Raw genomic sequence first — 25,221 nt, 5'->3', positions numbered from 1 at the left:
TAATGCAATAAGTTCTTTCATCAAACACAAGTGTTTAATAAATTCTCGTTGGTAAAGTAAGCGAATGTCTCGTAATGTCTTGAAGCTGCACAAAAAATGCATATTCGTAACCAATAATCCATTAGTTCTTTCGATTATTGTATAATTGTGAAAAGAAAAAAAAAACTTATTTACAGAACTCTACTAATTTTATTACATTCAAACACGAATGCTACAGGAGCTCTGTACCGGCCCATGAAGCCACGAAAAAAAACCTGGACCCGCTGCGGGTCTGTGTGGCTGAAAAACACGACTCTCAAAGCAGAAATACTCCGCTCTACTATTCTACTAGTATCTGACGCTTAGTGGTAGTAAAAAATGGATTTGTGCTACGGTTTGCAGTAGAAGGACAACGCTACGACGACTATACACGCGCAATCTACGATCAACGGTGGTGGGAATGATGGAATCTGTGAACTGACCCGCGGAATGGTTAACCGCAAACCAGTCACACTCTACGTTTTACGATCCATGTGCTTTCGGTTACAAAAATACAACTTTACGCTTATCAATGAAACTCGCATGATACACTACTCCAGTACCGTGTGTTTCGCTTTTAGCAGCCTCAGTTTTTTTCGTTGTCTCCCAAACGTATTTTGCGTCTGCCAAGTATTCCTCTAAAGTGCTCGGCAATTAAGGTGAATGGAATTGTCAAATTAGTTGCAATAATTGCTAGCTGTCGTGTACTCGTGGAGCTTTACGCGCTACGCGCCACGCTTTGAGCGGTAACTCCTGAAGGTGACGAATTTTTCGGCTACCCCACCGGTACCAAGCGATACCGTACAGAAGACATATTACAATTTCGATGTAATACCCATCGATGACAATGCCACACTGTCCGTCCGCTTCAGTGCACGCCTGAAATTGATCGAAAGAAATAATTTTAGAGATGGACGACGACGGATGTCAACGCTATCGTTTTGATTCTCACATCTTTCTGCGCACTATTGGAACAATCATTGCTCGGAGCATTAGAGCACTGTTTCCACGTCAGACGATCGACCAACCATAGTACGACCGTGGATGGCCAGTTGCCCCCGAGATTGCTCAGCGTATTTAGCAGTGTCATGTACGTGCCACCGACCGCTGGGTCGCTGATACGCGCAAAGAACGCCATCACCGCGACAAACATGCTGTAGAGAGCAATCTGGTAGAGACCGTAATTGGTAAGCAGCAACAGGTAGTAGTAGTACGGAACGTGGTGATTACGCACTATCGCCGGCGTAATCCAAACAATACCGGCCGCGGCAATCGTCAATCCTATCCGGTACGGAATCGCCTTTAGGTATACCTCCATTGGGCGCCCACCGGTCGTGTATTTGCTGATCGCCAGCGGCAGAATGATCTGCAGCGGTACTAGCGGCACTACCAGCAGTGCGAGCTTATCCTTGGGAACGCCTGCATCAATCAGTTTGAGCGATGTTACTGCATCGCAGGCCGCAAAACCTGCTTTCGCCGTTAACAAGATGGCCACGAGGAGGAGAATCGGTTTCATTCGCATAATATCTACCAGCAGACGATAGGTTTGCTTGATGTCGAGCTCGAGATGTTCCTCGTGGCCTCGCTCGGCAGTGGGGTTAGCTTCACGCTTAAACAGTGCCACCAGTGTCGTGGTAACTAGGAAAACCAGCCCCCAGAACCACAGATAGCCGGATAGATTGACGAGCCCTTCATCGGATGGGACCGTGCGTAGATAGCTGTTACAAAATTCGGCCGACTCGAGCGCCATGAAAGCGACGTACCCCAGAAAGTAGCCGGCAGTTTGGCCAACACTGTTGCAGGTCGACGCATGAGCTACGTTACAGCGCTTCAGCATCGTTAAAGCCCATCCATCGACGGCGATGTCCTGGGTGGCGGCCAAAAAGTTTAGCATGAAAAAGATGCCCGTCAGTAGAGGAATGTTTAGCGTGTGGTCGCCATCGTGCGCATTGGTGCCCGGTTCAGCCCCCAACCATCGATCGACGTGGAGCGAGAGGATTAACATGAAAAGTCCGATCAGATACTGTGTTGGGATGAGCCACGATTTTCGTCTCCCGAAACGCTTCCAGAACAGCGAATCGACGATCGGGGCCCACAGCAGTTTAAGGCTGAAAGGCCAGTGGGCAAAGCTGAACTCAGCCTGAAAGGAAAGCAAACAACTCCGTCAGAAACTATCTCCACCATGAATCGCTACGCAGACCACGCGGCATAAACGTGGTCTGACTTTCGTAGATGGGCTTCGTTCCCTACCTGTTGACTGTAACTGGCTCCACGGTTTTGTAGTAGCATCGGTACGGCCGAGGCCAATCCGATTGGAATGCCTTGCAGAAGATAAAGAAAGAACAGAATCGCTATGTTACCCCAGTCACCCCTGAGATCGCTCTTCTCGTGGTGCTCCTCATCGTCTGCTACCGGTAGCAGTGCTTCATTATCACTCCTCCGTTCACTGCTGACCCTCTTCCTCCGGTTGCTCATTGCTAGGTCCGAAACGGCGAAATTTTCGTGGTCACTGAAGTCTCCGCCAGCCACTACATGAACCAAGGGCAACGTGTTGATATGGGAAAAAGTGCTGTCTTTCTACCTGCCGCCAAGTAGAGTAGTACACGTCACTGCAAAGGTGAAGCGGAATTGCTAGAGACCGAGGGGAACGGGAACCGATGGGAAGAGCAATCGGAGTGACCGGTGCGAACTAGTTCCAAATGTAAATTCCACGATTGGGTCAATTTAGTTGCCCAGGAGCGGTTGAGATCAATGCACAGTGACTAGGGGGTAATTGATTGGCATTTTGGCGATTACATTTCTCCACACACAACGGTGCCGAATGTTTTCGTTCGGAAGACGTACGTGGAAAAGTGCTTGTTTTGTTTGTTGTCAGTTTTTGACACATGGCATTGTTTCATGACATTTTGGGAGGAAAAAATGTGGGCATCTCTAGGGAAGGTAATTTTACCTTTTTGCATCTTCAAATCAATTTCTGCAAATAACCATTCAGCCCATCTTTTACATTCTACATAAATAATCAATCACAAAGGGTATTACAGAAATCCAAGTGCACGATAACAGCATTTTCCGCTGAACAACTATTTTTAAGTAACTAAAGATTCTTCTGGCAGCCCGGTTCGCAGTGTCAATGCGCTTCTTCGTTGCACCGTGTTGTTCTTCTGCTTGCGTGCCGAAGCCGCCCGAAACGTCATCTTTTTCTTTCGAGTCGCGGCCGTATTGTGCGAATTGTCCACATGTCGTATTAGTGGAGAGGTTTCTAGTGAAATTTCTTCGATTTTGTGCATAAATTCACGCCAAACCTAGCAGCAATGGCAAAGTTCGACCTCACGGCAAAGAATTGCCAGTATTTGGACCGTCATCTGACGTTTCCTTTGCTGGAATTTTTGCTCCAGAAAAACGTAAGTTCCTTCGACGGTCCATTGCGATGGGAAATGTGAGAATTGGGTGGAAGCCGCTAATACTGGTTAAAGTTGTCTACCAACACTGTTCGATGGAAATAGTGTAAAACGGGTCCCTAAATCTCATTTCTGCCCATTGTTTCTAGTGGGGAACAACTAACGGTAGTTGCCGTGATCGTAGATGGCTTCGTAAACAATATAACCTCACTTTTGGGCGTCTTTTTGGTAGGTGTACGACCAATCGTCCCTCCTGAAGTTCATCCTCGAAACGGTGAGCAAGACGAACATGGTTGACTACACCATGGACATCCGCGATCGGTTGACACTGGAGAAAACGCTACCGGAGGAGTTAAATCAGCGCCGAGGTAATGTGCTGGTAACGCTGAAGGAACTGCAGGCTGAGGTGGCACCGTTAATGAAGTGCATGGAAGAGCTGAAGAATCCAGACACGCTGAAGGATTCGAAATCTATCATTCATTCGTTGCAGCAGCAACTGGATGTAAGTTTCGGGACAGAGTTGATTGTGGCTTAAATAATCGTGTTGCTATGTTTTTCTTTACAGTATGACATTATCCAGAGTGCCCAGAAGCTGGCCAAGTATCTGTACGAATGCGGCAACTACAATGATTCCTTGTCGTATCTGTACATCTGTTTGCTAGTGATGGAACCGAATGATAAGAACTACCTGAGCGTGCTGTGGGGAAAGCTGGCGGTCGAAATTCTCACGCTTAACTGGCCGACGGCACTCGAGGATTTAACACGACTGCGAGACTTTATTGAGAACTACAACTTCTCGTCGATCCAGGTGTTGCAGCAGCGTACGTGGTTAATACACTGGAGCGTGCTGGTGTTCTTCAATCACGCGAAGGGACGCGATCTAATCATCGACATGTTCTTGTACAAGCCCCAGTACCTGAACGCCATCCAAACGATGTGTCCGCATATCCTTCGCTACTTGGCGACGGCTGTCATCATCAACCGAGGGCGCCGCAATACGTTGAAGGACCTTATCAAGGTGATTCAGCAGGAATCGTACACGTATCGCGATCCGATTACCGAGTTTCTGGAGCATCTGTACGTTAATTTCGACTTTGAGGGTGCCCGCAAGAAGCTGCACGAGTGCCAGACGGTGATCATTAACGATTTCTTCATCATCGGGTGTTTGGACGAGTTTATCGAAAACGCACGGTTGATGATCTTCGAAACTTTCTGTCGAATTCATCAGTGTATTACGATCGGTATGCTGGCGGACAAGCTGAACATGAAGCCCGACGAAGCCGAGTGCTGGATCGTGAATTTGATTCGCAACGCTCGTCTGGACGCGAAGATCGACTCGAAGCTGGGGCACGTCGTCATGGGAACGCAGCCGCTGTCGCCGTACCAGCAGCTGGTGGAAAAGATTGATTCACTCTCTGTACGCTCGGAAGCGTTGACCCTGTTGGTTGAACGAAAGCACAAAGCTAAAACTCAGGAATCTGGCGAAGGCCACTGGAAGTATTACTAGCGGTCAATCGAATTTGACTGAAATTCGTTTCCTTCCCGTCCGAACATTGGAATCTAAAGAGCCGCGCGGAAGGAAACGACACAAAATTCCAGCGTTAACGAGAATCAACAGAAGCCCCGAGTTTACTTTGAGTGAGGCGAATCGAAAAGGAAAGGCGAGCGGTGAAGCGAAACGAAACCCTGATTGTTTTGCTGACACAGAAAATTGCGTGCGATAGGCTAGAACCTCTAGTAAGGCGATAATCTGAAAAGATGATTAGATGTAAGCGAGCGATTTGGAATAAAATACGCTATACGCTAGAGGGACGCAGAATATGATGGATAATCTTTAACTTTGAGAGAAAATAACTACCGATTAAATTAAAATCGAGGTTGCCATGAATTCAGCATGGCCTATTTAGTGGTTCACTAGGAATCTGTTTTTGTTCGTTTTAACCAGCAGCTGTCATATGATGTTTTTGGACCGTTAACGAAACTGTCACTTTAGGCGCGAACACAACACTCACCAGATCTCGCATTTTCCCAACTGGTGCTGTTGTTATTTTTGTTGCAAGAAGAGTTTAATAGTGGAAAATCATGCGGCGTAGTTCAGCGCCGTCGATGAAACGGTCACTGGGAAGCACCAAAGCTGAAGCTGAATCCGCCGATAACCGTAACAACAAAAAGAAAGTCTACATTGCTCCATCAGTCACGGAAGAGAAACAACATCTGAACATCGACCTTCCGGTCACAGCGATCTTCAAAGTTGTTTGGGGAAAAATTAGCACGAGAAAGCACAAAACGTGGGAAGGGGATGGATTGCTGGAAGTATCTGGTCGCAGTGCAACACTGCGGGACGATGCAGGAAAAGTGATCAGTAGCGCGAGCGGTCTTAAGCTGGATGAAGTTCAGGAAGGAATTCAGATGGTCGTCGGATCGAAAGAGGTCGAAATATTGGAACGCTTGGAAAGTAAACCGGAACCGTGTGCAACGTCGTCGGCGAATGTTGCAATGGGAAACAAAAATCCTCGTATAACATCTACGGCATTGGCTGACTTTAAATCTCCCAAGCAAACCGCAAAAGTGTTTCAAAGCGTTTTAACGGATAAAATGGTTGAGGACAGAACTCTAAAAGAATCACTCAACGTCGATTGTGCAAACAGCCAATTTAAACCGATCGTGAGTCGAACAGCGGACGGTGCCTGCGACGATCAGCCAGTGGAACCGCTAATCATGAAAACACTACCACTTGAGCGACGATGTCAGCGTGATTCTAACAAAGAATTGGTCGTAGCTGAGGTCCAAGTTCCTACCAGCCTTACGAAACACTTGCGTCCCCATCAGCGAGAAGGGGTAGCTTTTCTGTATGAATGCGTAACTGGCATGCGAATGATGGAACCCCCCGGGTTCGGTGCCATTCTCGCAGACGAAATGGGCCTTGGGAAAACGTTGCAATGCATAGCCTTGATGTATACCCTCCTCAAAACCGGTCCGTACGGGAAGCCTTTAGCACGTCGAGTACTGATCGTAACACCCAGTAGCCTGGTGGACAATTGGGATCAGGAAATCACCAAGTGGCTGCGGAATGAGCGTGTGTTTACCTTCATCGTCGGACCGCACAAAAAACTCAAGTTGTACGCTCAATCTCCTCACATTCCGATATTAATCATCTCGTACGAAATGCTTGCTAAGCAGATCGACGAATTGGAGTCGGTTAAGTTCGATTTGATGTTCTGTGATGAAGGACATCGGCTAAAGAACAGTGATGTTAAAGTGTTTGGTGTGCTCAGTAAGATAGAATGCCTGCGGCGAGTCATAATCACCGGTACACCAATTCAGAATGATCTGCAGGAGTTTTATTCGCTGATCAACTTCGTGAACCCGGGCGTTCTTGGGCCGTACCAGGATTTTAAGGCCCGGTACGAAACACCGATCGTCATTTCTCAGCGACCCGGTGTTCTGTTACAGTCGTTAGAGCTCGGCATTGAGCGTTTGAACGAACTGAACGCCATTACCGGTCAATTCGTGTTGCGACGAACACAGGAAGTGATCAATCGCTACCTGCCAGAGAAACATGAGCTGGTCATTTTTTGTCATCCGTCCGAGTTGCAGACAGAACTCGTTCGCAGCGCTCTGACGCTCTACGAGCAAAGTAAACGATCACCTACAATCACTCCGCTGCAGTTGATAACGATTTTGAAGAAGATCTGCAACCACCCTTCGCTCGTTTCGCTTGCCGGGAACACTGACCGGGAATCGTTCCAGCAGCAGCTCGTCGAACTACTGCCCAGCTGGCAAGCAATGGGTCCGGGCGACTCGGCAAAGCTAGCCATCGTCGAGTCACTGCTGGATGACTTACTAGCGAAGCAGGAAAAGGTAGTAATCGTTTCGTACTACAACAAAACGCTTGATATGATCGCAGATCTGTGCCAGCACTACAACTACAAGCACTGCCGGTTGGACGGGGGAACGGCAGGGCCCGATCGAAGCAAGATCGTGACTGCGTTCAATAGCGCGTCGTCGGACATTTTTATCCTATTGCTGAGTGCCAAAGCTGGCGGCACCGGACTGAATCTGATTGGTGCTTCACGGTTGGTGCTGTACGATAACGATTGGAACCCGGCCAACGATCTGCAGGCTATGTCGCGTGTGTGGCGCGACGGTCAACGCCGACCCGTCTTCATCTATCGCCTGGTCACAGCTTTCTCGATCGAGGAACGAATATTTCAACGTCAGATTTCGAAAACCTCACTCAGTGGAACGGTGGTCGATCAGAAGCGAAATTTGAACAATCTGCAGTTTTCGGATGAAGAGCTGAAGGATCTATTCACATTCGTCGACCCTCGCAATGTAGACGATTGCCTAACGCACAGCTTACTCGAGTGCCCTTGTGCAGGGATTGGAATGGCCCCCGAAACACCGGAAACTCCCACAACGTTGAATGAGTTTGACTGTTTGTTGCAGGAGCCAACGATCGAAGCGAGCCGTTACCTGGTAAGGCCAGGTGGTAAGCAAACTAAAGGTCGTGCAAAGTATGCTCTAAAAATGCAGGAACTGATGCGCTGGGAGCATCACCGTGCACCCGTATCGGAAAGTGTTTTGGAACAGCTAGGCTTGTCGCGATGTTCCGATGAAGTAGTATTTTTGTTTCGAAACATAGTGTGTACTAATAAATAACGGCTCACGTGTTCAATGGCAATTACCGCAAATCCATTGCTTCGATTCGACTTCTCCGGTTTTATTCGTCGTTTTCCAAATGGATATTGTTGCCGAACCGGCCGTACAAGTACTGCTTGAGTTCGGTCATTTGTGCCTGTAGGTCGCGGGACGTCTTCTGGATGGTGTCGATCTCTTTTTTCTTCTTATCCTTTGCCTCCGCGAGCAGCTCGAGCGTTTTCGATTGGTTGTGCGACATGAACACTTCTCCCATCAGAAACGCTATCGGCACATCGTCGTCCAGAAGATCGACCTCATCGCCCGCTTCCTCAAGGTTTTTCAGCTCGTTCTGTTTGATCTTCAGCTCTTCCTTGAGATCGTCCACCTTGGCGTTATAGTTGGCAAACTTATTTATCTTCATTTGGTCTTCGTACGTGATGTGAACATCTGAGTCCTAAAAAGGGCACAACGAGGGTCAATAAACGCCGGTGTCCATGGCATTGGGCGGAAACACTGCTTACCGGTTGAAAAGTACCCTTTGATTTATTTTCCGCCTTTGTAGCCATAACTAAATGCGATCCTTTCGTCTCGGTTTATTTTTCACTCACGTTTTGGCGATTTTAGAGGAGCGAACGGCAACGCAACAAAGCATTCGCAACTGTCAAAATGATGCTGTTTGGTACCGCTGTAAACAAGGAAAGCAATGCGGCAAATCGTGGAAATCGTTTAATTTATAATTTAATAATTTATTCGTTTAGATAGTGACTCGAATAGCATTGAGTGGAAAACGATACTGAAAACGTTCTCTTGGAATAAGCATTTATCGAAAAGGGTTACGTCGTACAGTGTTGCACAGCTGTGCCCAGTATTGTTCAGAAAAGTACACCGCCATTGGGCAGCGTGGCGACCGAATTGTGCATCGATGACAGTTTTTCTCGCCAGCAGCAAATGCAAAGGGCGAAGGAAAATTCTTGCTTAGGTCGCTGTTTCGCAGAAACTCTTTCACTTTTGCAGTTTTATCAGAAAATAGAGACAGTTTTGGTCTGAACGCGCGGTGTCTCGTCGCTTTTCGGTTGGAGAACAGCTACGTAGAGTATTTGTTTTCGGTGAAACGATGAGTCGTAATGGAAGGTAAGGAGAAGTTCTGCGGTGTTTTGGATGCATATCTTCGTTTGCTTGTTTACGCAAACATTGTAACATTAATCGAATCCGCTCATAGATACTAACGCGATCGATAATTCTTCTTTCTCACGACGCACAGGCGACGTAGCCGAAGCCGCAGCCCACTCCGCGGACGTGGTGGAGGTCCACCGGCCAGTCGGTATGAGATCGGTAAGGTGCAATCGCTCCGCCCAGTGCAGTGGTCGCAGCTGAAGCTGGAATCCGTTGTACGGGAACCTTACCGCTCTAAAGCCACTTATCGGCGATCGGAGCGCGAAGTTTCCGAGTGGCGGCGATCGAAGGAGATAACGACCAAGGGGCGTGAGCTACCGGACCCGATATTCACCTTCGAGGAGAGTGGTTTTCCGGCGGAAATAATCGACGAGCTCCGATACGCCGGCTTTACGACGCCGACACCAATCCAGGCACAAGGCTGGCCAATTGCCCTTTCCGGCCGCGATATGGTCGGCATCGCGAAGACGGGCTCGGGTAAGACGCTGTCGTACCTGATACCGGCCCTAATCCACATCGACCAGCAGCCGCGTTTGCGGCGCGGAGACGGACCGATCGCCCTGATACTGTCCCCTACCCGAGAACTTGCCCAGCAGATCAAACAGGTGGCCGACGATTTTGGGCGTGCACTGAAGTACAAGAACACGTGTCTGTTTGGCGGGGGTAAAAAGCGTAAGCAGCAGGACGACCTCGAGTATGGCGTGGAGATTGTCATCGCCACGCCGGGCCGGTTGATTGATTTCCTGTCAACAAACCAGACGAACCTGCGGCGTTGCTCGTACCTCGTGCTGGACGAAGCAGATCGCATGTTGGACATGGGTTTCGAGCCGCAGATACGCACAATCATTGAGCAGATCAGACCCGATCGCCAGACGCTCATGTGGTCGGCCACGTGGCCGGACGTGGTGGCACGGTTGGTTAAGGACTATCTAAAGGACTACGCACAGATCAACGTGGGCTCGCTGAAGCTGGCGGCCAACCACAACATTCTCCAGATTATCGACGTGTGCCAGGAGTCGGAGAAAGAGGCCAAGCTTAGCATCCTGCTCCGCGAGATAATGGCCGAGAAGGAGTGCAAAACGATTATCTTTATCGAGACGAAGAAGCGGGTCGACGACATTACGCGCAAGGTGAAGCGCGATGGATGGCCAGCCCGCTGCATTCACGGGGACAAATCGCAGAACGAGCGCGATTCAACGTTAAAGTGTACGTTGGTCAGCTTCAGAGTTGGATCGGTTTGGGAGTGGTCTGCAACATTTTTTTTTTTGCTCTTTACCTCCCTTTCCTTTGCAGCATTCCGATCCGGGAGGACACCGATCTTGATTGCAACCGATGTAGCAGCCCGAGGACTTGGTGAGTAGTTTATGCCTTGCTTGATGTACTCTGCATTTTGCTACTAGAATTTTTGCACTGCCAAAGAACCGATCAATTTATAGTGAGAAGATAGAGGAAGGTATCATAATGTGGCACAGTTTCGCAAGTGGCCAGATAAGGTAGGTCAGACGCTGCGATCGTTTCCCTATGCAACGGCCTAGCCGCGGTCCTAGCTCCTTGCTCTGATCGACTCCAGAAGGCTCCCCGGACACGGGAGTACGTAGCGTTAGCAAAAATATATTTAACCCCTTTTTCCAGTGACCTCCATCTGTTGGCGGGATGCGAATGTGCCTGCCGATCCATATGCCTATCACTTAGCCGACACCATTTCTCACGAAAGCTAACGAGTAAAACTTGGCCTCCCATTCTATCCTTCCAGAGGCACACAATCTCGTCTGCCTTGAAGAGAAGCGTCGGTTCCGCAGCCCGGCCGTTGCGCCCGGTAGCAGAACTGGCGTTGGGTTTTGGCGGAGAAATATTGACGCCAACCAATTGACGCTGCCGTTTCGTTGCGTGCGAAATGGTGCGGGGTGAGGAGAGGGGGCGTTCACAAGCGGCCACGTGGCCAGTACGCCCTGTGGCCGGCCCGGTTCCCTACATTCCCACCAACATGGCAACACCGCGTCGCCACCAGACAGCCATGCCATGCATCGTCCAGCACCGTTCTCCCGTCTGTCGTCCGCGGACGCGATAACGTGCGGTGATCTTGCTACGGCGGTGGGTCGTCCGGCGGAGTGCGCCACATCGCTGTGACGAAGAGCGGCCAGCAAACAGACTACCGGAAGCCGACGCGATCGACGCAACGAACGCCGATGTCACGGCGTTCCACGTCGCTCGTTCGGCGATCGCGACCGCACCCGGCTTGGGTAGGAGCAGTCGGACGTTGCGTCGGCCGTTTTCCTCTTGCCGTTCTTCACTGTTGGTGCACTGTCGCTGCTGCTGCTACTGCTCCCGTGCACCACTACTACCATCAGCACCACCAACACCACCAACACCATTCACGGCAACGAGGCACGACTCCTTGACCAACAATCGGATCATCTTAGTTACGATGACATACCGGGAAAAGGGATACTCTCGAAAGCTCGAGGTTAGTGCTACGGAGCGAGCATCATCGTCGCCGGGTTCGCCGTTCTGTGTGGTCTGGAAACGGAGGACAAGACGGCAAAGCAGGGGAGTCAGTGTGTGGCGGTGGCGGTAGCGGCGACAGTTCGTGCCGGCGGTAACCTCGTTGGTGACGATGGTGCACACGATCGGCTTCAAAGACAGTAGTGGCGCTCCTCGTCGCTACTTCTCGAATCCGGTACCTGCACCCTCTTCTGCTGGCCCGGCGGGAAGCCTGGCAAGGCCGTCGTCGGCCACTCTGGACTGCACCTTTCTCTTCTTGTGCTCCTTCGGGTTGCTCCGTTGGGATTGCGGTGAAGGGTGGCTGCCCACCGGCGCTCTGCTGTTTGCTGGACGGCGTGTGGCGGTTAGCGGAAAGGATAAGAAGGCGAGAAGACAGTGTAGCATTAAGCAGACGCCAACACTGTTTGTTTCTGTTGACCCGTACCCCTACGGAGTCAGCGGACAGACGGACATCGGAAAACATAACGCAAGAGCCACTCTACTCGCCACGGCGCGATTCTTTTACTGATCGTTTTGTTGATTATTCCTTTCTCATGGTTTCACGCCGTTATCGCTTTGTGTTTTGGTTTACAATACACTCCATTCGACCGATCGACAATTATGATTTTTTCAATCAACCAAAATCACCATCAAAAACCCATTTTCACGTGACACGATACGCAAGGGCTCGAGAGGGTGAGCAGGTTGAGGGCTCGAGAGCGTGAGTCAGCACCCGTTCCGTGTGTTGTACGGAAGCTTCCGACTAGTGTTGTAGGGAAACGTTGACGCTGCTGCAGATTCGATTCCAACATTTATACCATGCTTTTCTCGATCTTTCTCTCCCTTTGTCGTTTCGAATGGCGTAGACGTGGACGATGTAAAGTTCGTGATCAACTTTGACTTTCCAACCACGTCAGAGGACTACATTCATCGTATCGGACGTACGGGAAGATGCGACAACACGGGCACTGCGTACACTTTCTTCACTCCAAACAACGCAGCCAAGGCGCGCGATCTGATCGATGTGCTGAAAGAAGCGAAGCAAGTTATCAACCCGAAGTTGGTCGAGCTGGCGAACATGAAGCTCAAAACCAGAGGTAAGGGGCTGCGAGTTTGGCCCCCAAACGGTGTTCGTGTGGATGACCCTCTGTCTCTCTCGTCCTCTGTGTCTCCCTAGGTAATCGCCATATGATTTCGCGCTACCCACGCGAACGACGATCCTCTCGTTCGCGGTCCAACAGCCGATCACGATCGCCAGTCGGGCGCCGGTCACGTTCCCCCGTCGCTCGCGGCCGTCTACCAGAGAGACGACGATCACCCGCGTCTCGTTCCCGCTCGCGGTCGATTCGCCGTCAGTCGGTTGGGCGTCGGGACAGGGGCAGGGGAGCGAGTGTGGGACGGCGCAGTGTATCGAGAGATAACCGGCGCAGCCCGCGAAGCCCGCGCCGCAGTCGTAGTCCTAGCAGGCGCCGCTTACTGCCAGTGACACGGAAACCGTCGCGCTCCCCACCAAATCGCAGTCCCGTTGGGCGACGCAATGGTCGCGAGCAACGCAATGGCGGGCGATCGCCGAGCCGGGACCGGAATCGATCGGACCGTGGTGACCGCGAGAAGGAACGCGAACGGGATCGCGACCGGGAACGTGACAGGGAGCGGGATCGCGATCGCCGTCGGCACAGCCGAAGCCGCAGCCGGAGCCGTAGCGGCGGCCGTCGGTATGGTTCCGGTAGCAACGGAAATGGAAGAAAATCTTCGTACGATCGCTACTAGAGCGTGGCGTGGCCACAGTGCGAAATATACAACGACGAAGCAGGAGTGAGATGCGTAAGTGGCCTGGCTTCTGCCTCACAGGACCCTATCGACAGCAAAAACAACGCTCCGTGAATGTCGAGGTACAAACTTAAAGGGGAATGTATGGAACGAGAAGAACTTAATTTTTATACAAAAAAAGAAAACTTTAGGGTATGAACCAAAGGGTTTCCATTTCGCAGTTCCTGTCCTCTTCCTGGCTCGACAAATTATCCGCCAAATCTATTCGTCGCCCAATCATCTTTGAGGTATTAGCAGCAAATTGAACAATCGAATCAATTCCTACCACTGTACACTTCACCTGTGGACGTTAGTGTTACGGTCGGTGGCCAGTGCAATTTTATCGCTTCTGCACCCGCAAAAAAAACTGACCACAGCTCCAGTTCCCCGAGAGCTTAGAGAGAAAGAGAAAAGGAGAGAGAGAAAAGAGAGAGAGAGAGAGATGTGAAGTTAGTAGCATAGATGTTACAATTGACTAATGATTCTTTTAGTGAGTCGCAAACTAAAAGATGACTCTCGCCACGTAGTTTTATATGCATTATCCTATTTAATCGAAGATGAGAGAAGAAATGTTTTTGCTAACCCAAGCTAGAGATGAAGTTCGATCACGGATGCATGAATTTTTCGTTCATAAGCCTTATTTTGTGGGTTACTCCTAAGAGCCCCTCCGGAGTAAGAACTCTCAAATCTGCACAGCAACCGAAGCAACCCGAAGTGAACACGTGGTAACACGAGACCGTGGCATACTGTAATTTAGTCAACAGCTTTGATAAAATCACATTAAACAGAGAGAGAGAGAGGGAGAGAGATAGAGAGACCGAGAGAAACACAGGACGGTGATAGTGAGTTGACTGGTTGTTGCCGTTGCTTTGACCTCCTGCTGCCCTCACAGTTACTTTTGTACGTGCTATGGATACCCCCATTTTACTATCTCAGAACCCTTGAACGGCATTGTGGTTTCAGTAACTACGAGCAACACCGTTTTTGTATGTTTCGAACTAGTGAAGTAAATAACCAGCATTACAAGTTATGTTTTTTAATTCGACACCCTAGCCCATAGGTTGAAAACAAGCGAAATAGGAATTAAGGGGTCCGCAAATACGAGAGGGAACCGAATCCGCCATGATGCTGTTTCGGAAGGAAACGGAAGCAAACTGCGTATGCCGGAGAGGAGAACGAGAAATGTTTGAAACGGTTTGACTACCTGTATGTTTACCTTTATCTAACATAATGTTTCGATATGAATAAATGTACGAATGTGTAACGATGTATTTTAAGATGGTGGAGTTTAAGAGTTAGAGTTAGATATTCAAAACACGTGCACCTTTTCACGCCGGCCGATCAATAAATCCGATTTCTTTCATCCCATCGCTGCGGTTGAAAGCTTGAATAGGGCTTCCCGTATGTTTAGTGTTTACTGTTAGATTTATTGTCTAGTTCGCTTGTGTTCACCAAATTTTTTCACATTTCTGTTTCCGTTAGTCGTTAAGTTAGCGCGGTCGCGTCTAGGCACGTTTCAGCGCCACCGCGCGCTACTCTCGCCGTTTGACCGCGTTTTCGCCACTGGCGGTAAGATTAGTAGTGGAAAGCAATAATTTTCTACCGTGTGATACCGTGCTCCAGTTCAAATCTTACGCACCGATCGCTGATGTTTTGCCTGGTACTAAGCCCCAGCCCCTGGTCGCTTAGATCTCCCCGGGCGCGCGGGAAGCCTCGCCTGAACGTGTTACGCACGTCGCTCTCTCTCATTCTCTCTCTAGTATCAGTTCTTTGCTCCGCTCAGTTAAACCGTAATTAGACTAGCATACTCTTATCGTACTCGGTGCCAAAGGGGCACTGCTTGCGATCGTACAGCCCTTTGCCACCGATCAGCTCCCTACCCTAGTGCTGCGCAAGTGCGTTGCGTTGTTACAATTTAAAAGTTAAGCCACGCGCGTTTCCGGTTGCACCGTTTGCACCGGTCTCCGTGTCCCCCACTCGTCGGGGCACATTGGGTTTGAAACGATTTCGAATCGATGATCGGTGAAAATGCATTCTCGTCAGTGGGTGGTGATAAATTATTACATGTGCACCGCCGAACGCCACCTCCTCGTTTTTCAAACAACGCCAACGTTCGCCACATGTATTAGTCACTAATTTGTCGTACTCTCTCTCTATCTCTCCCACTCCGGGGGGGAGGGTTAGCGAACGATAGCTGGCCAACTGTCAACTGTGTAGCCTATAAATCTAAAAGCTGCCTGCTAAAACTAAAAGCTGCTGTCCGCCCGTAGAAGCTTGTCGTGCCGATTAGTTTAGTCTATTTACATTGCTTGTGTTCGTGGCTCTCTGCTCCGAAATTGCGCTGGGATGCAACGTACGCAAGTGCCACACTGCATTGCGCGTGTTTCGATTCTGTTAGTTCGCCATGTCTGTGATCGCGATGATCGTGGTGTTGCAGAAATCGTGATGATCGTGGCATTTCAATGGCGCAAAGAAGATAGCGCAGCTCCGAGAGCTAGTAGTACGACCGCGAGAGCTACCGGATGCTGGATCCGACGGTTGGCTTCGCTGACTCCATCGGTGGTAGCGTCGTCGAACGCTGCCTCCTGTCGGGTGATCACTTCCCGGAACAGGATCGTTTCCTCGACCTTGGCGTTCTCGTTGTCGGCCACTGGCGGTGCCGGAGCGGGTGATGACATGACCGCCGGTTGTTCCGCATCTGGCGCACGTGGCGGAACGTGAATACTTTCGAACACGTTACCGGCACGGCTGTTCCGGGCCAGCTTCTGGTTAGTGAGCTTCAGCTGGCGAATCTTCTGATCGATCTCCGACACGGTCTCTGTGGGACGGAGAAAGAACATGATGTTATCCGGTTGCCCGGTGGCAAGTGTTTGCCCTCAACCACTGCGGGCCCTTACTTTGGTCAGCGTTCTCGTCGTAGTTCACTTTGATGAAGGTGGTCATCGTCACTTCGTAGATCTTGTTCGGATCGGCCGGTGCTTGGCTCACTTCGCGCTTGCGGCGCCCGAAGGCGGTCTGGCCGTTGCTGCAGATCACACCCTTGCAGCGGTCCACGCACACGTTGACCGTTCCGCGGAACTGGACGTATGTCGATTCGGGAAACTTGAACGCACGGAACTTGGCCGCCAGCAGGTCACCGTCGACGGTGTTGAAGTTTTCGAACAGATACGGATCCACCGAGCAGCTGCGGAAGACAAATGACACCGAACAGTGCATTGTACTGCATCGCTGTCCCCCCAAAGCTGGCAACTAACCCGTTGAAGATGATCGTCTCCTCCTGGTACTTGGTGTCCGTCACGAGCATGTAGTTCACCCCGAGACCATAGATCGGTGCCGAACGATTGTCGAGGAAGATCTCCATCTGCAGGTGCGCTCCGGGGCTGACGTTCAGATCGCCAGACACCAGTTTGTCGCCCTGCCGGATGGCGATTCCGAGCGACGGTTCCGGAGCGTTCTCCGTGATGGAGGTCGTTATTTCGAGGTCCCTGGGTGTGGGAACGATTTGTGCGTGATTCTCATGCAAACGGTGAGCCGAGGCGATCGTGTCTACTTACTCCGGTTCCTGGAAGCCAGGCGGGAGCACGTCTCGTTTGACGATACCGTGCGTCACGTTGTAGCTCGGCCCGGCCGTGATGCACTTCACGCTCACGATCTCCTTGCCCGACTCCTCCTGTTCGCCTTCGACGATGATCCGATGGTAGAACACTTTTTTGCCCTGCAATAAATGACTGAATGAAACGATTCGGTTCCGGTTCGAATGCTCCGGTCGGGCCATACCGTAATTTGGTTGATCACACGCGTCACCCCGCAGTCGTAGATGTTGGTCAGGGACAGCTCGAACACGGCCAGGTTTTCGCGTATCGCTGGCCGGCACTTGGGATCCGGGTAGCCCTTCATGCCATCGAGGTACACGAATTCTTGCGAAAAGTTACTCGTCGGTAGGGCGACGTCCACTCGCATCGTGTCATCGGCGCACGTCACCTTGTGGGTTGCTGGAAGGGTGGGAAACAAAATGGGGCCACATTAGGATCAAGAAATTTCATCGGATCGCAAAACTGTAAAGCAGCGAAAAAGGGAAAACACTGAATCCAAGGATCGCTCAACACACTATTTTTGTTTGAATGATTCTTCGACGGAATGATTCTTCGATATGATGGAGCCGCGCACTTTTATCCAATTATCCACAATTGGAAACAACTTTCTGATCATTCCGTAAGTTCCCACATTAATTAGCACACCGTTGGTAGACCGCATGCGCACCGCAGTGCGCCGTTTGGGTGGCACGTAGAATTCCAACCTCCTTTCAGTCCCACACGATTATCATAAATATTTGAATTAGAAACAGATTGCATCTCCAATGGTTAATTGTCCGAGCGCGGTCGGTGGCTCTTCGATGCCAGAAGAGAAAGGATTTATAATTATTATTATAGCATCCTTCACACGCTGTGAAGCTTAGCCCAATCAAACACCAAGACCGCAGCTCGTGGGATGCTCCCTTCTGCACCAGACGCATCCGTCTCGAGGTGGTGCAGCCGGCGATCGCCGCGATCCGTTCTTGGCGTGCGCTCGGTGCCCTTCCTAGGTGCTAATGGGACGCCATTTCCGAGGCGCCTATTATCGCATCACCTTCTGCGCGCCGCTTTCAACGTCTGCGCCGAGGGCTTCGTGTGTGAGGGAGCGTGCTGAGTGGGAAACTCGTCCGGAGCCCCGTCATCGGAGCGCCGGGGCGAAGCATAATCGTTCCCATGTATCGGCCCATTGAAGATTTATGCTTCCGTGCCGGCCCTATAGGGGAGGGGGATCCCGAGGCGTCGGCGTGATAGTGTCACGCGCCCGAACGGTGCCCGGACGATTTATCGTGGGGCTCTTGGCACGTTGCGTTGCTGAGGACCGCGCCGGAGAAAGGTGATTGAATTAAAAGCTGGTGGCTGAACATTTTGTACGCCTTCCGACAGTGGCGGAGCTCACGCGGAAGCGTTACGTAGTAAATGATATCCAACGGTGGTATGTGGTCGGCCGTTATCGGCGGATCTATCGTTCAGCAGATTAAGGTACGACCGCTCACGACGGTGTGATTGATGACGGGTCTCCGAGGAAATTGTTTGACCTACAACGGCGCCTATCAAACTAAAAGTTATTCGAAATCCGGTAGATGATGCGATTAACTGTTATAGACTAAATTGTAATTTCAAAAAATTGTTTAACCAGCGCACTTGAGGGGTTAGAATAATCGACGAAAGCACTTGAGCCATTTCACTCATTTATATCTTCAATTGTTCTCAGATAATAAATGCACATTCTATTTGGGTTTATCGATAATTTCTTATAGTAAATGTAATTGCTGCAAAAGAATTCAAGCTCTCATCAAAATTCCTCTGTCGGAAGATACTGTCGGATCGACCATCTGGATCGCCGTTGCAGATAACGTTCGAAGACACGACGTCATCACGGCGTCCAAATGTCGACAGTCGTCTCCTGGGTTGACCGCAAAAGCGAACAGAAGGAGGAATAAAGATAAATTAAGAATGATTGCGCACGGTGCGTTCTCGAACGGTATCGTTAATTCCCGTTCTCCAATTTGCTGCAACAAAAGTGGCCCTCGACGTCTCCCGGTTCCCAACCGCCGGTTCGATTGCTGCAAGTGGGACCGACTGTCGCCGGTTGGCAGTAAGGTGAAACGCCGATGCGTTGCCGATTTTCGCAAGTCAATCTTCATTGGATAACCTTATCATCAACTCATCGGCACGACATGGGCAACCTGCCAATACTGCCGCAGCATACGTCCGCTCGGTTCACCGACCTGTACAATCGATTGTAGACCGGCCAGCAGCCGTCAGCCGGAGTTTGGCCGGGTTTCGGGGACGCACCGAACACCAAATTATCTGCCCCAGATGCCGGAAAGATGCCGGATACGGTAATCGAATAAACGCCACCATTGCGCCGCCGTTGCCGATGGCTGGCGTTGTCCCAGAAATGGCCAAGCGCACAACATGTGCGGGGCACCGGCGCCCCGTACTGCACGGCCCCTCTGGCAGATTACGTGTGCGGTGAGGCCCACTATTGGGTCGTCCGGGCCAAGTGCAGTGGGCCGAGAAGTAGTAGCGATCCGCCATTACACACTTCTTGCGCAACCGTGTGTGCGCCGACATTGGCCGCCGGGCGGTGGATGTTGGAATCTTTCCCTTCCGAGCCGAGCCGAGCCGAGCCGAGTGTAATGTTGTTTTCTAGCGCAATCGATCATGATCGGTTGTAATTGCTCTAGAAAAATAAATTAGTTCAATTTTGCGGCCATATTCCGGTACCGGATGAGGCGAGTGAAAGCATATCTGGAAAATGGAGGGCTGGCCGGTGCCGGTTCGAAATTGGAAGCAAAAAAAAAAAAACGCTGCAATTAATGTTGACCAGGAAACCCATGCCCGGTCCCAGTGGCCCCCATTCCGCCGGGCGATCGGGAACGGCGTGCAAGAAAGTGAGATTTCCCGACATTTGAATTTCGGGCGTTTCTGGCCTCGGATGCTGCGATACGAGCAAAGCGAACCGCGCACCGAAACTGCACCGATCGGAGTGAATCATCGGTTCGCGTCGGTGGCTGATGAATGGAAATTAGGCTTCGGTTTTGTGACCCACAATCGGTGGGCGTCGGTGATCGGTATGATTTCTTGCTCCCCAGCCGGGGGGAGACTTGGGTGTGCCATCTAATCCTCTTTTCGGCGCTGGCCTTCGCTGCCTGGGGTGTTGCTTCAATTTGTTTCGTTCCCTTGGCGGTGCGCCCACGGCGGGTCGATTGAGGCAATAATTTTCCGTGATCTCCCCATGCTTTTGGTGAGCTTTGGAAGATCAAAAGACCCGAACCGACCGAACACGTCGGACGGGGAGGATACTAAAATGAAACAACCGGCGTCTTTGTCGGGAAGATGCAATTTGGGGTCTGGTGTTAAGGAGTACGGTTTTACGACTCACTAGAGTGATTTAGTGACGATCGTGACGAATTTCTTTTTTGTACCAGAAACTCTTCAAAATATCCGAGGTAAGAGAAATCTCTAGTTGTATACTTTCCGACGATGACGTTTAGGTAGTTTTACCAAAAAAAATCGGAACAAAACCTTGAAATACTCCCACCCACCCATGAAATAATTGTTCGTCCAACTAATTTGCAAGAAATAGCCCTCGCAAACTGGCGCAGTTTATGCCCCGCGGCGATCGGTAATCGGTTCTCCGATTACTGCCGATCCGGTGCCGAGCGACTCCGCGGGGCACCGATTTGGTAAGCAGATCGCTAATGAGATTCGTACGAACGGTGTCCTGTTCTCTGCTTTCCGGATGCTTTCATTGAACCGCAGCTGGCGTTCGGGACCTTGCTGATGGGCCCACCTTGTCGGGGCGGCGGGTCCGAAGTGGACTACTTTTCTCCACCATCCAATGCGCTGCGCTGTTTTCGGGTTGAGCAATCGAGTTTTCACTTTGCACGTCATCGGCGACCTGCGCCGTGGCTGCTCCCTAATTTGCGTGCTAATCTGGGGAAGTGAAAATCCTCCTCCACCACAATTGGGATGGGCTCGCGGGCTGCATTCCAGCGTCCGGTACTTCCGGACGTGCGGCCGATTAGGGCTAATTGTAACCCGGGAAAGGGGTGCTCCAGCAGCTCGTCGTTATCGAGATGAGCCGGAGGCAGCACTTTGGTTACACTGTTTCGCAAGGGCTTGAGGCGAGCCCATCGGCGGCCAGTTGCCGAAGTGGTGGAAAACCGAAAACAGAAAAGCGAAATGTAGGATAAGCCGATTAGTGCGGTGGGTGATCTCGAATGCAGCAGTGGCTTCCTCCCGTGCAGTTTGATCCTCGCGTGAACCCGAGGTCGCTGATTTTGGTAGAAATTATTTAACCCCGGACGGGCCGGGTCGTGGAGCTGATAAAATCTCAGGTTCGTCGCTTTTGTTGCTGTCTTTCGATAGCGCAATTCCTCGCTGCGGGCGGCTTATAAATGATGCCCTACCACCTCGTGTTTTCTCTTCCCAGCGGAAATTGGTATAATTTAATCAGCGTTGATTGATCGATTTTCCACCCCGCTTCGGATTCGATTCGGGGCGCTCGAAACAAAGCCCGAAAATCGCTCGCCGGGTCCGCTAGTCCGCCTGGCTTTGTGCGCTTTCGCCGGTTCTGGGTCAGCAGCCGATGGGGCAAAAAAGGTCATCATCTTTGCATGCCAAACTTTGTGCTACTGACCCCCCGCCCTCAAATGGGGTGCCCCCTCCGGCGTACGCTATCGAGCGTGATAGCATCGGACTGGCCGGTGCCGGGCCAGATCGGTCCAGTTTGAGGGTTTGAGGGAAAAGTAGATCACTTCGCACTGTGTGTGATTGTGTTTTGTTTCTTCTTCTTCAAACACTAAACAGCATCCAAGTAAGCCAAGCTGAAGAGCATCCATCATCATCATCATCAGCGGTGATCTCATTATGCGTCCGTGTCGATTCACCGGCAATCAGATCACCCTCAGCTGATTAGCGATGCCACCGAAACAAGGCTGCACGCTTCGGCACGCGTGAAATATGCCCACCCAACGGGGGGCCATTCCTGCGGCCTCCTGGTGGGTGGTCAGCATAAAGCGGGGCTCCCTAAGGCTGTTTCTTCTCACCGGAACCGATGCTCATGAATTCGCGATGCATACGTTTATGCAAATTGGCCACGGTGGGGTGGCCTCCCATTGGGCTCTGCCGAGGGCCACCTAATTAACATGGGTGATTATGCTCCGCCGGCCACACGAAGCCCGCCCGTGCCCGACCTTGGGCGCCATGTTGGGCGCATTATCAATTAGCCTCGTCCGAGAGCCGATAAGATGCTGGCGGGTCCCACGGGAGATCGATAATTGGTGCCCGGTAAGGTGCCCGGTGAAGGTGTTTGATTACGGCAATCATCAGGTTGGCGATGGGAAGCCGCCAATGATACTAATTAAATGGGGCGCGCTGCTCGTTGGCTCGTTATTTAGCGTGATCACGCACGGATCGTGATCGGACGCGCATGGGAGAAACAATCACGGGAGGAAGCAATTTGTAGTCGGTAATTACCGGCGTTACCAGCGATTAGAATATGGTTCGATTCTGATGAGCGGCGATGACCGTGTGTTGTGGATAAATGTGATTGAATTAGATCATGATCACGGATCGGTACTTCCTTTACAACATGCACACAGTGAGGCAATTAAATTCCCGCACTGGAAGCCTCAGAACGGAAACGAAACATTTCGTTTTACAATTCTTTCTCGTTTCCATCTAATGAACTTTGAAATCTTTTCTCAGGATAAATTCTCTGCAATGGTGAACTCAAATCACTTGCAATCTTTATCCTTGCGATCATCTTTATTGCATCTAGGTATTAGTCCTATCCAGTTTGTGTAGTCTGTCCCTTTAGAAACATTCCAAGCCCATAATTATTAAAAGTGCTCGGCACGACCATCTCTCTATCTCTATCCATTTTCAGGCAATCGTCCTCCGACAGATGGTTGACTGTCGAATTTGTAACGAATTTTTAAATTCGCGCACCTCACCTTCATTTGCTTAAGAAGTTCTTCGCTTTCATTTTAAAAGTAAGCGAAACCCACAATGAGACCTCTTAGTTATGCTGTCTGCTGAAGGCACAAGATACCTAGCGGTGGCAGTCAACAATGCACCGATCGCTGTAGTTGCAGTAAATTTCATTTTCTCAACAATAGCGAACCGAGCAAATTCAGATTGCGTAATGATCCGAGAATACGCCAGCCAGCCCGACAGCTGTGCAGAACAGCGGCTAATACGTACTTGCCAATATCTGGCGGTATTAGCAGTCCCACCGCAACGCACGTGCTTGGTCTTGAGGCTAGAACACGGTTCGTACGATGCTTGCTGGTCAATGACCAAACGGCGGCAAGCCGGCTTTGACTGTGTATGGGGGGAGGCGCTATAAAAAGTGCGTTAGTGCCTGAGAATGAAGCATAATTTTCCGACAGAATGCCCAGCCAGGGGGATTCTAACCGGACCACTCGGGAGGCCACCAGCAGTCCGAGCGATTCACCCTTCACCTGTCGTCAATTTTTTCCACCGCCCGTGTGCGTGGGTACCCTTCGTCTCGATAGCATTTCCACGTTGGGGTCGGTGGGCTCGTCTTTTTATGTCTACGCCCGTCGAACCGATTGTTTCCTTCCGGTAATCGACCAGGATCTGACCCTCGGGCCGGGGGGTTTCTTTCGTTGTCCGGTCGTTTTTTTTGCATTTGCATCGGATCCCGAGATTCTTGAACTCGCCCGAGACGGGGGCCCTCGCCTCCAACACCGTGGACGGTGCAAGTATCTCGCCCAACGAAAGTTTCTTGGACCCCCCCCACAAGGCGGGTTCCGAGAACGTTTTCCAAGAAGCGAACGACGCGAAAAAAAATGGTGAGGAAACGGTTGTTAATGGTTTTGTTTTCACCCGATGCCATTGACGTCGTTCCTCTGTGGGTTTTTTCTTCCTCTGGTTGCCTCTTCGGCCCGTCGGGCCGTTCTGTGCTCGCTATGGAAATGTGGTTGAGAATTTTCCCATGGGATGCCGCCGCTGCCGCCGGGTGGGGTGCGATTTTTTTCGCCACATTTTCAATCTCGTTATTTCTGTTCGTTCTCGAGCCAGGACTGTTACTTTTTTCTTACTTTCTTGTTTATTTCTAGACTCTTGGCCTCTGGGGCTGGAGTCCGCTGTAAACTTTCTCCGTCTGGCAGTCATCCGCGTGCGCCCGCGTTCCGTTATTACGTTTCTAAGCGAGAGTTTTTGTACCCTCCTGTGATGAAGAGGAGATGATTCGAGTGCGGCCGCGGAATGGAACTGCCGATTTAATGACGGAGGATCGTACGGAACGGATAGCATAACCGTTTTGCCGACGTGCAGTGAAGAAGATGCTTCACGCTGCACGCTGACCGTTATGGGTAATGTGAAGAATGCTTGGCTAATGCAGCACCATGCGGCTGATGAGATGATGGAATGATATCAGCCCATTGAAATGTGTTGCAAACCGTAAAAAATATTTTTGTTCTTTAAAGAGCATAGCTGCAGTATTGTTTCTGTATTAAGAAATTGTGAACAGAGATTCTAGTAATTTAAAAATAATAAATTCGACAAAGTATGATACACTTCATTCGTAGGAACTACTAAGTTTAGAGTTATCCGATGTACCAATAGGTTCGCATCGGTCTGTAGTCGAAACAAGTGTTTGTTGTTTGAATACGTAATCTTGTTGAAGATTCTGTATCAATTTTATTTATGTTTATTTGTTAAAATGAATCATTTACTTACCACAGCGTTCAAACCTTCCATATGCGAAAGGTTGAAATATTATGTTCCGATCAATTTATGCTCAATGTACTAATTATAATTAGAACCTCCAAATGGATGACGCAACGAGTTAAGAATTAAAAAAAACATTTTCTGTCATTCGCCTTGCGACATCCCTTGCACCGAGACGCGAATACGATTAGTGGGTCCATTAGCATACGCCGAGAAGCCGTCGATGCCGTCGATGGCCAATTGCGATGCCAATGTGCATAAAGGCATGTGCCATATGAATGCATACTTTGCATTCCACGTTTCGCCACCGAATCCGGCGTCACACTCGCGTCACGTTGCATCAACACGCAGCCAGCGACCGGCGGCGGCGGCGGCGGCGGCGGCGGCGGCGGCACTACATCCTGTGCGCATAAATTCCC

At 50.5% G+C, this 25,221-nt stretch overlaps 6 protein-coding genes across 8 annotated transcripts in view; 3 read left to right on the top strand and 3 right to left on the bottom strand.

Annotated features, from left to right (window-relative positions):
* Positions 1-222: 222 nt before the first annotated feature.
* On the bottom strand, positions 223-2,840 carry LOC131213182 (acetyl-coenzyme A transporter 1). The gene is made up of 3 exons (XM_058207173.1): positions 2,269-2,840; positions 971-2,158; positions 223-897 (listed from the first exon to the last, which is right to left on the bottom strand). The coding sequence occupies exons 1-3, from the start codon at positions 2,491-2,493 to the stop codon at positions 712-714; spliced, it is 1,599 nt and encodes a 532-aa protein (XP_058063156.1). The 5' UTR covers positions 2,494-2,840; the 3' UTR covers positions 223-711.
* A 391-nt stretch (positions 2,841-3,231) lies between these two features.
* Positions 3,232-5,235, top strand: LOC131209499 (eukaryotic translation initiation factor 3 subunit E). The gene is made up of 3 exons (XM_058202587.1): positions 3,232-3,419; positions 3,649-3,918; positions 3,982-5,235. The coding sequence occupies exons 1-3, from the start codon at positions 3,330-3,332 to the stop codon at positions 4,921-4,923; spliced, it is 1,302 nt and encodes a 433-aa protein (XP_058058570.1). The 5' UTR covers positions 3,232-3,329; the 3' UTR covers positions 4,924-5,235.
* Positions 5,236-5,498: 263 nt separating this feature from the next.
* Positions 5,499-8,078, top strand: LOC131215661 (DNA repair and recombination protein RAD54B-like). Its single transcript, XM_058210052.1, has one exon. The coding sequence runs from the start codon at positions 5,499-5,501 to the stop codon at positions 8,076-8,078; it is 2,580 nt and encodes an 859-aa protein (XP_058066035.1).
* Positions 8,079-8,100: 22 nt separating this feature from the next.
* Positions 8,101-8,711, bottom strand: LOC131214567 (probable prefoldin subunit 4). Its single transcript, XM_058208917.1, has 2 exons — positions 8,579-8,711; positions 8,101-8,511 (listed from the first exon to the last, which is right to left on the bottom strand). The coding sequence occupies exons 1-2, from the start codon at positions 8,621-8,623 to the stop codon at positions 8,140-8,142; spliced, it is 417 nt and encodes a 138-aa protein (XP_058064900.1). The 5' UTR covers positions 8,624-8,711; the 3' UTR covers positions 8,101-8,139.
* A 346-nt stretch (positions 8,712-9,057) lies between these two features.
* On the top strand, positions 9,058-14,850 carry LOC131216746 (uncharacterized). Its single transcript, XM_058211313.1, has 5 exons — positions 9,058-9,188; positions 9,319-10,436; positions 10,524-10,583; positions 12,578-12,808; positions 12,889-14,850. The coding sequence occupies exons 1-5, from the start codon at positions 9,172-9,174 to the stop codon at positions 13,479-13,481; spliced, it is 2,019 nt and encodes a 672-aa protein (XP_058067296.1). The 5' UTR covers positions 9,058-9,171; the 3' UTR covers positions 13,482-14,850.
* Positions 14,161-25,221, bottom strand: part of LOC131216747 (uncharacterized) — a 45,105-nt gene continuing 34,044 nt past the window's right edge. For all 3 annotated transcript variants that reach the window (XM_058211316.1, XM_058211314.1, XM_058211315.1), the window contains exons 3-7: positions 17,298-17,512; positions 17,075-17,235; positions 16,775-17,005; positions 16,418-16,704; positions 14,161-16,338 (exon numbers count right to left, since the gene is read on the bottom strand). In XM_058211316.1, coding sequence (XP_058067299.1) covers positions 15,980-16,338; positions 16,418-16,704; positions 16,775-17,005; positions 17,075-17,235; positions 17,298-17,512 — 1,253 coding nt within the window. In that variant the 3' untranslated portion in view covers positions 14,161-15,979. The remainder of the gene's footprint in view (positions 16,339-16,417; positions 16,705-16,774; positions 17,006-17,074; positions 17,236-17,297; positions 17,513-25,221) is intronic.

The sequence above is a fragment of the Anopheles bellator genome, chromosome 1 (assembly GCF_943735745.2).
Source record: "Anopheles bellator chromosome 1, idAnoBellAS_SP24_06.2, whole genome shotgun sequence".
Taxonomy (NCBI): domain Eukaryota; kingdom Metazoa; phylum Arthropoda; class Insecta; order Diptera; family Culicidae; genus Anopheles; species Anopheles bellator.
This window is presented reverse-complemented; position numbering and strand designations above follow the sequence as displayed.

Excerpts from the sequence above, each read along its gene's own strand:
- LOC131215661 (XM_058210052.1), top strand. The coding sequence starts at position 5,499 with ATGCGGCGTAGTTCAGCGCCGTCGATGAAACGGTCACTGGGAAGCACC.
- LOC131209499 (XM_058202587.1), top strand. The coding sequence starts at position 3,330 with ATGGCAAAGTTCGACCTCACGGCAAAGAATTGCCAGTATTTGGACCGT. Across the intron at positions 3,420-3,648 it reads AATTTTTGCTCCAGAAAAAC|GTGTACGACCAATCGTCCCT; the intron begins GTAAGTTCCTTC and ends TCTTTTTGGTAG. Across the intron at positions 3,919-3,981 it reads CGTTGCAGCAGCAACTGGAT|TATGACATTATCCAGAGTGC; the intron begins GTAAGTTTCGGG and ends TTTTCTTTACAG.
- LOC131216746 (XM_058211313.1), top strand. Across the intron at positions 10,437-10,523 it reads GCGCGATTCAACGTTAAAGT|CATTCCGATCCGGGAGGACA; the intron begins GTACGTTGGTCA and ends TTTCCTTTGCAG. Across the intron at positions 10,584-12,577 it reads TGTAGCAGCCCGAGGACTTG|ACGTGGACGATGTAAAGTTC; the intron begins GTGAGTAGTTTA and ends CGAATGGCGTAG.
- LOC131213182 (XM_058207173.1), bottom strand. The coding sequence starts at position 2,493 with ATGAGCAACCGGAGGAAGAGGGTCAGCAGTGAACGGAGGAGTGATAAT. Across the intron at positions 2,159-2,268 it reads GAGCCAGTTACAGTCAACAG|GCTGAGTTCAGCTTTGCCCA; the intron begins GTAGGGAACGAA and ends CTTTCCTTTCAG. Across the intron at positions 898-970 it reads CCAATAGTGCGCAGAAAGAT|GCGTGCACTGAAGCGGACGG; the intron begins GTGAGAATCAAA and ends GATCAATTTCAG.
- LOC131214567 (XM_058208917.1), bottom strand. The coding sequence starts at position 8,623 with ATGGCTACAAAGGCGGAAAATAAATCAAAGGGTACTTTTCAACCG. Across the intron at positions 8,512-8,578 it reads CAAAGGGTACTTTTCAACCG|GACTCAGATGTTCACATCAC; the intron begins GTAAGCAGTGTT and ends TGCCCTTTTTAG.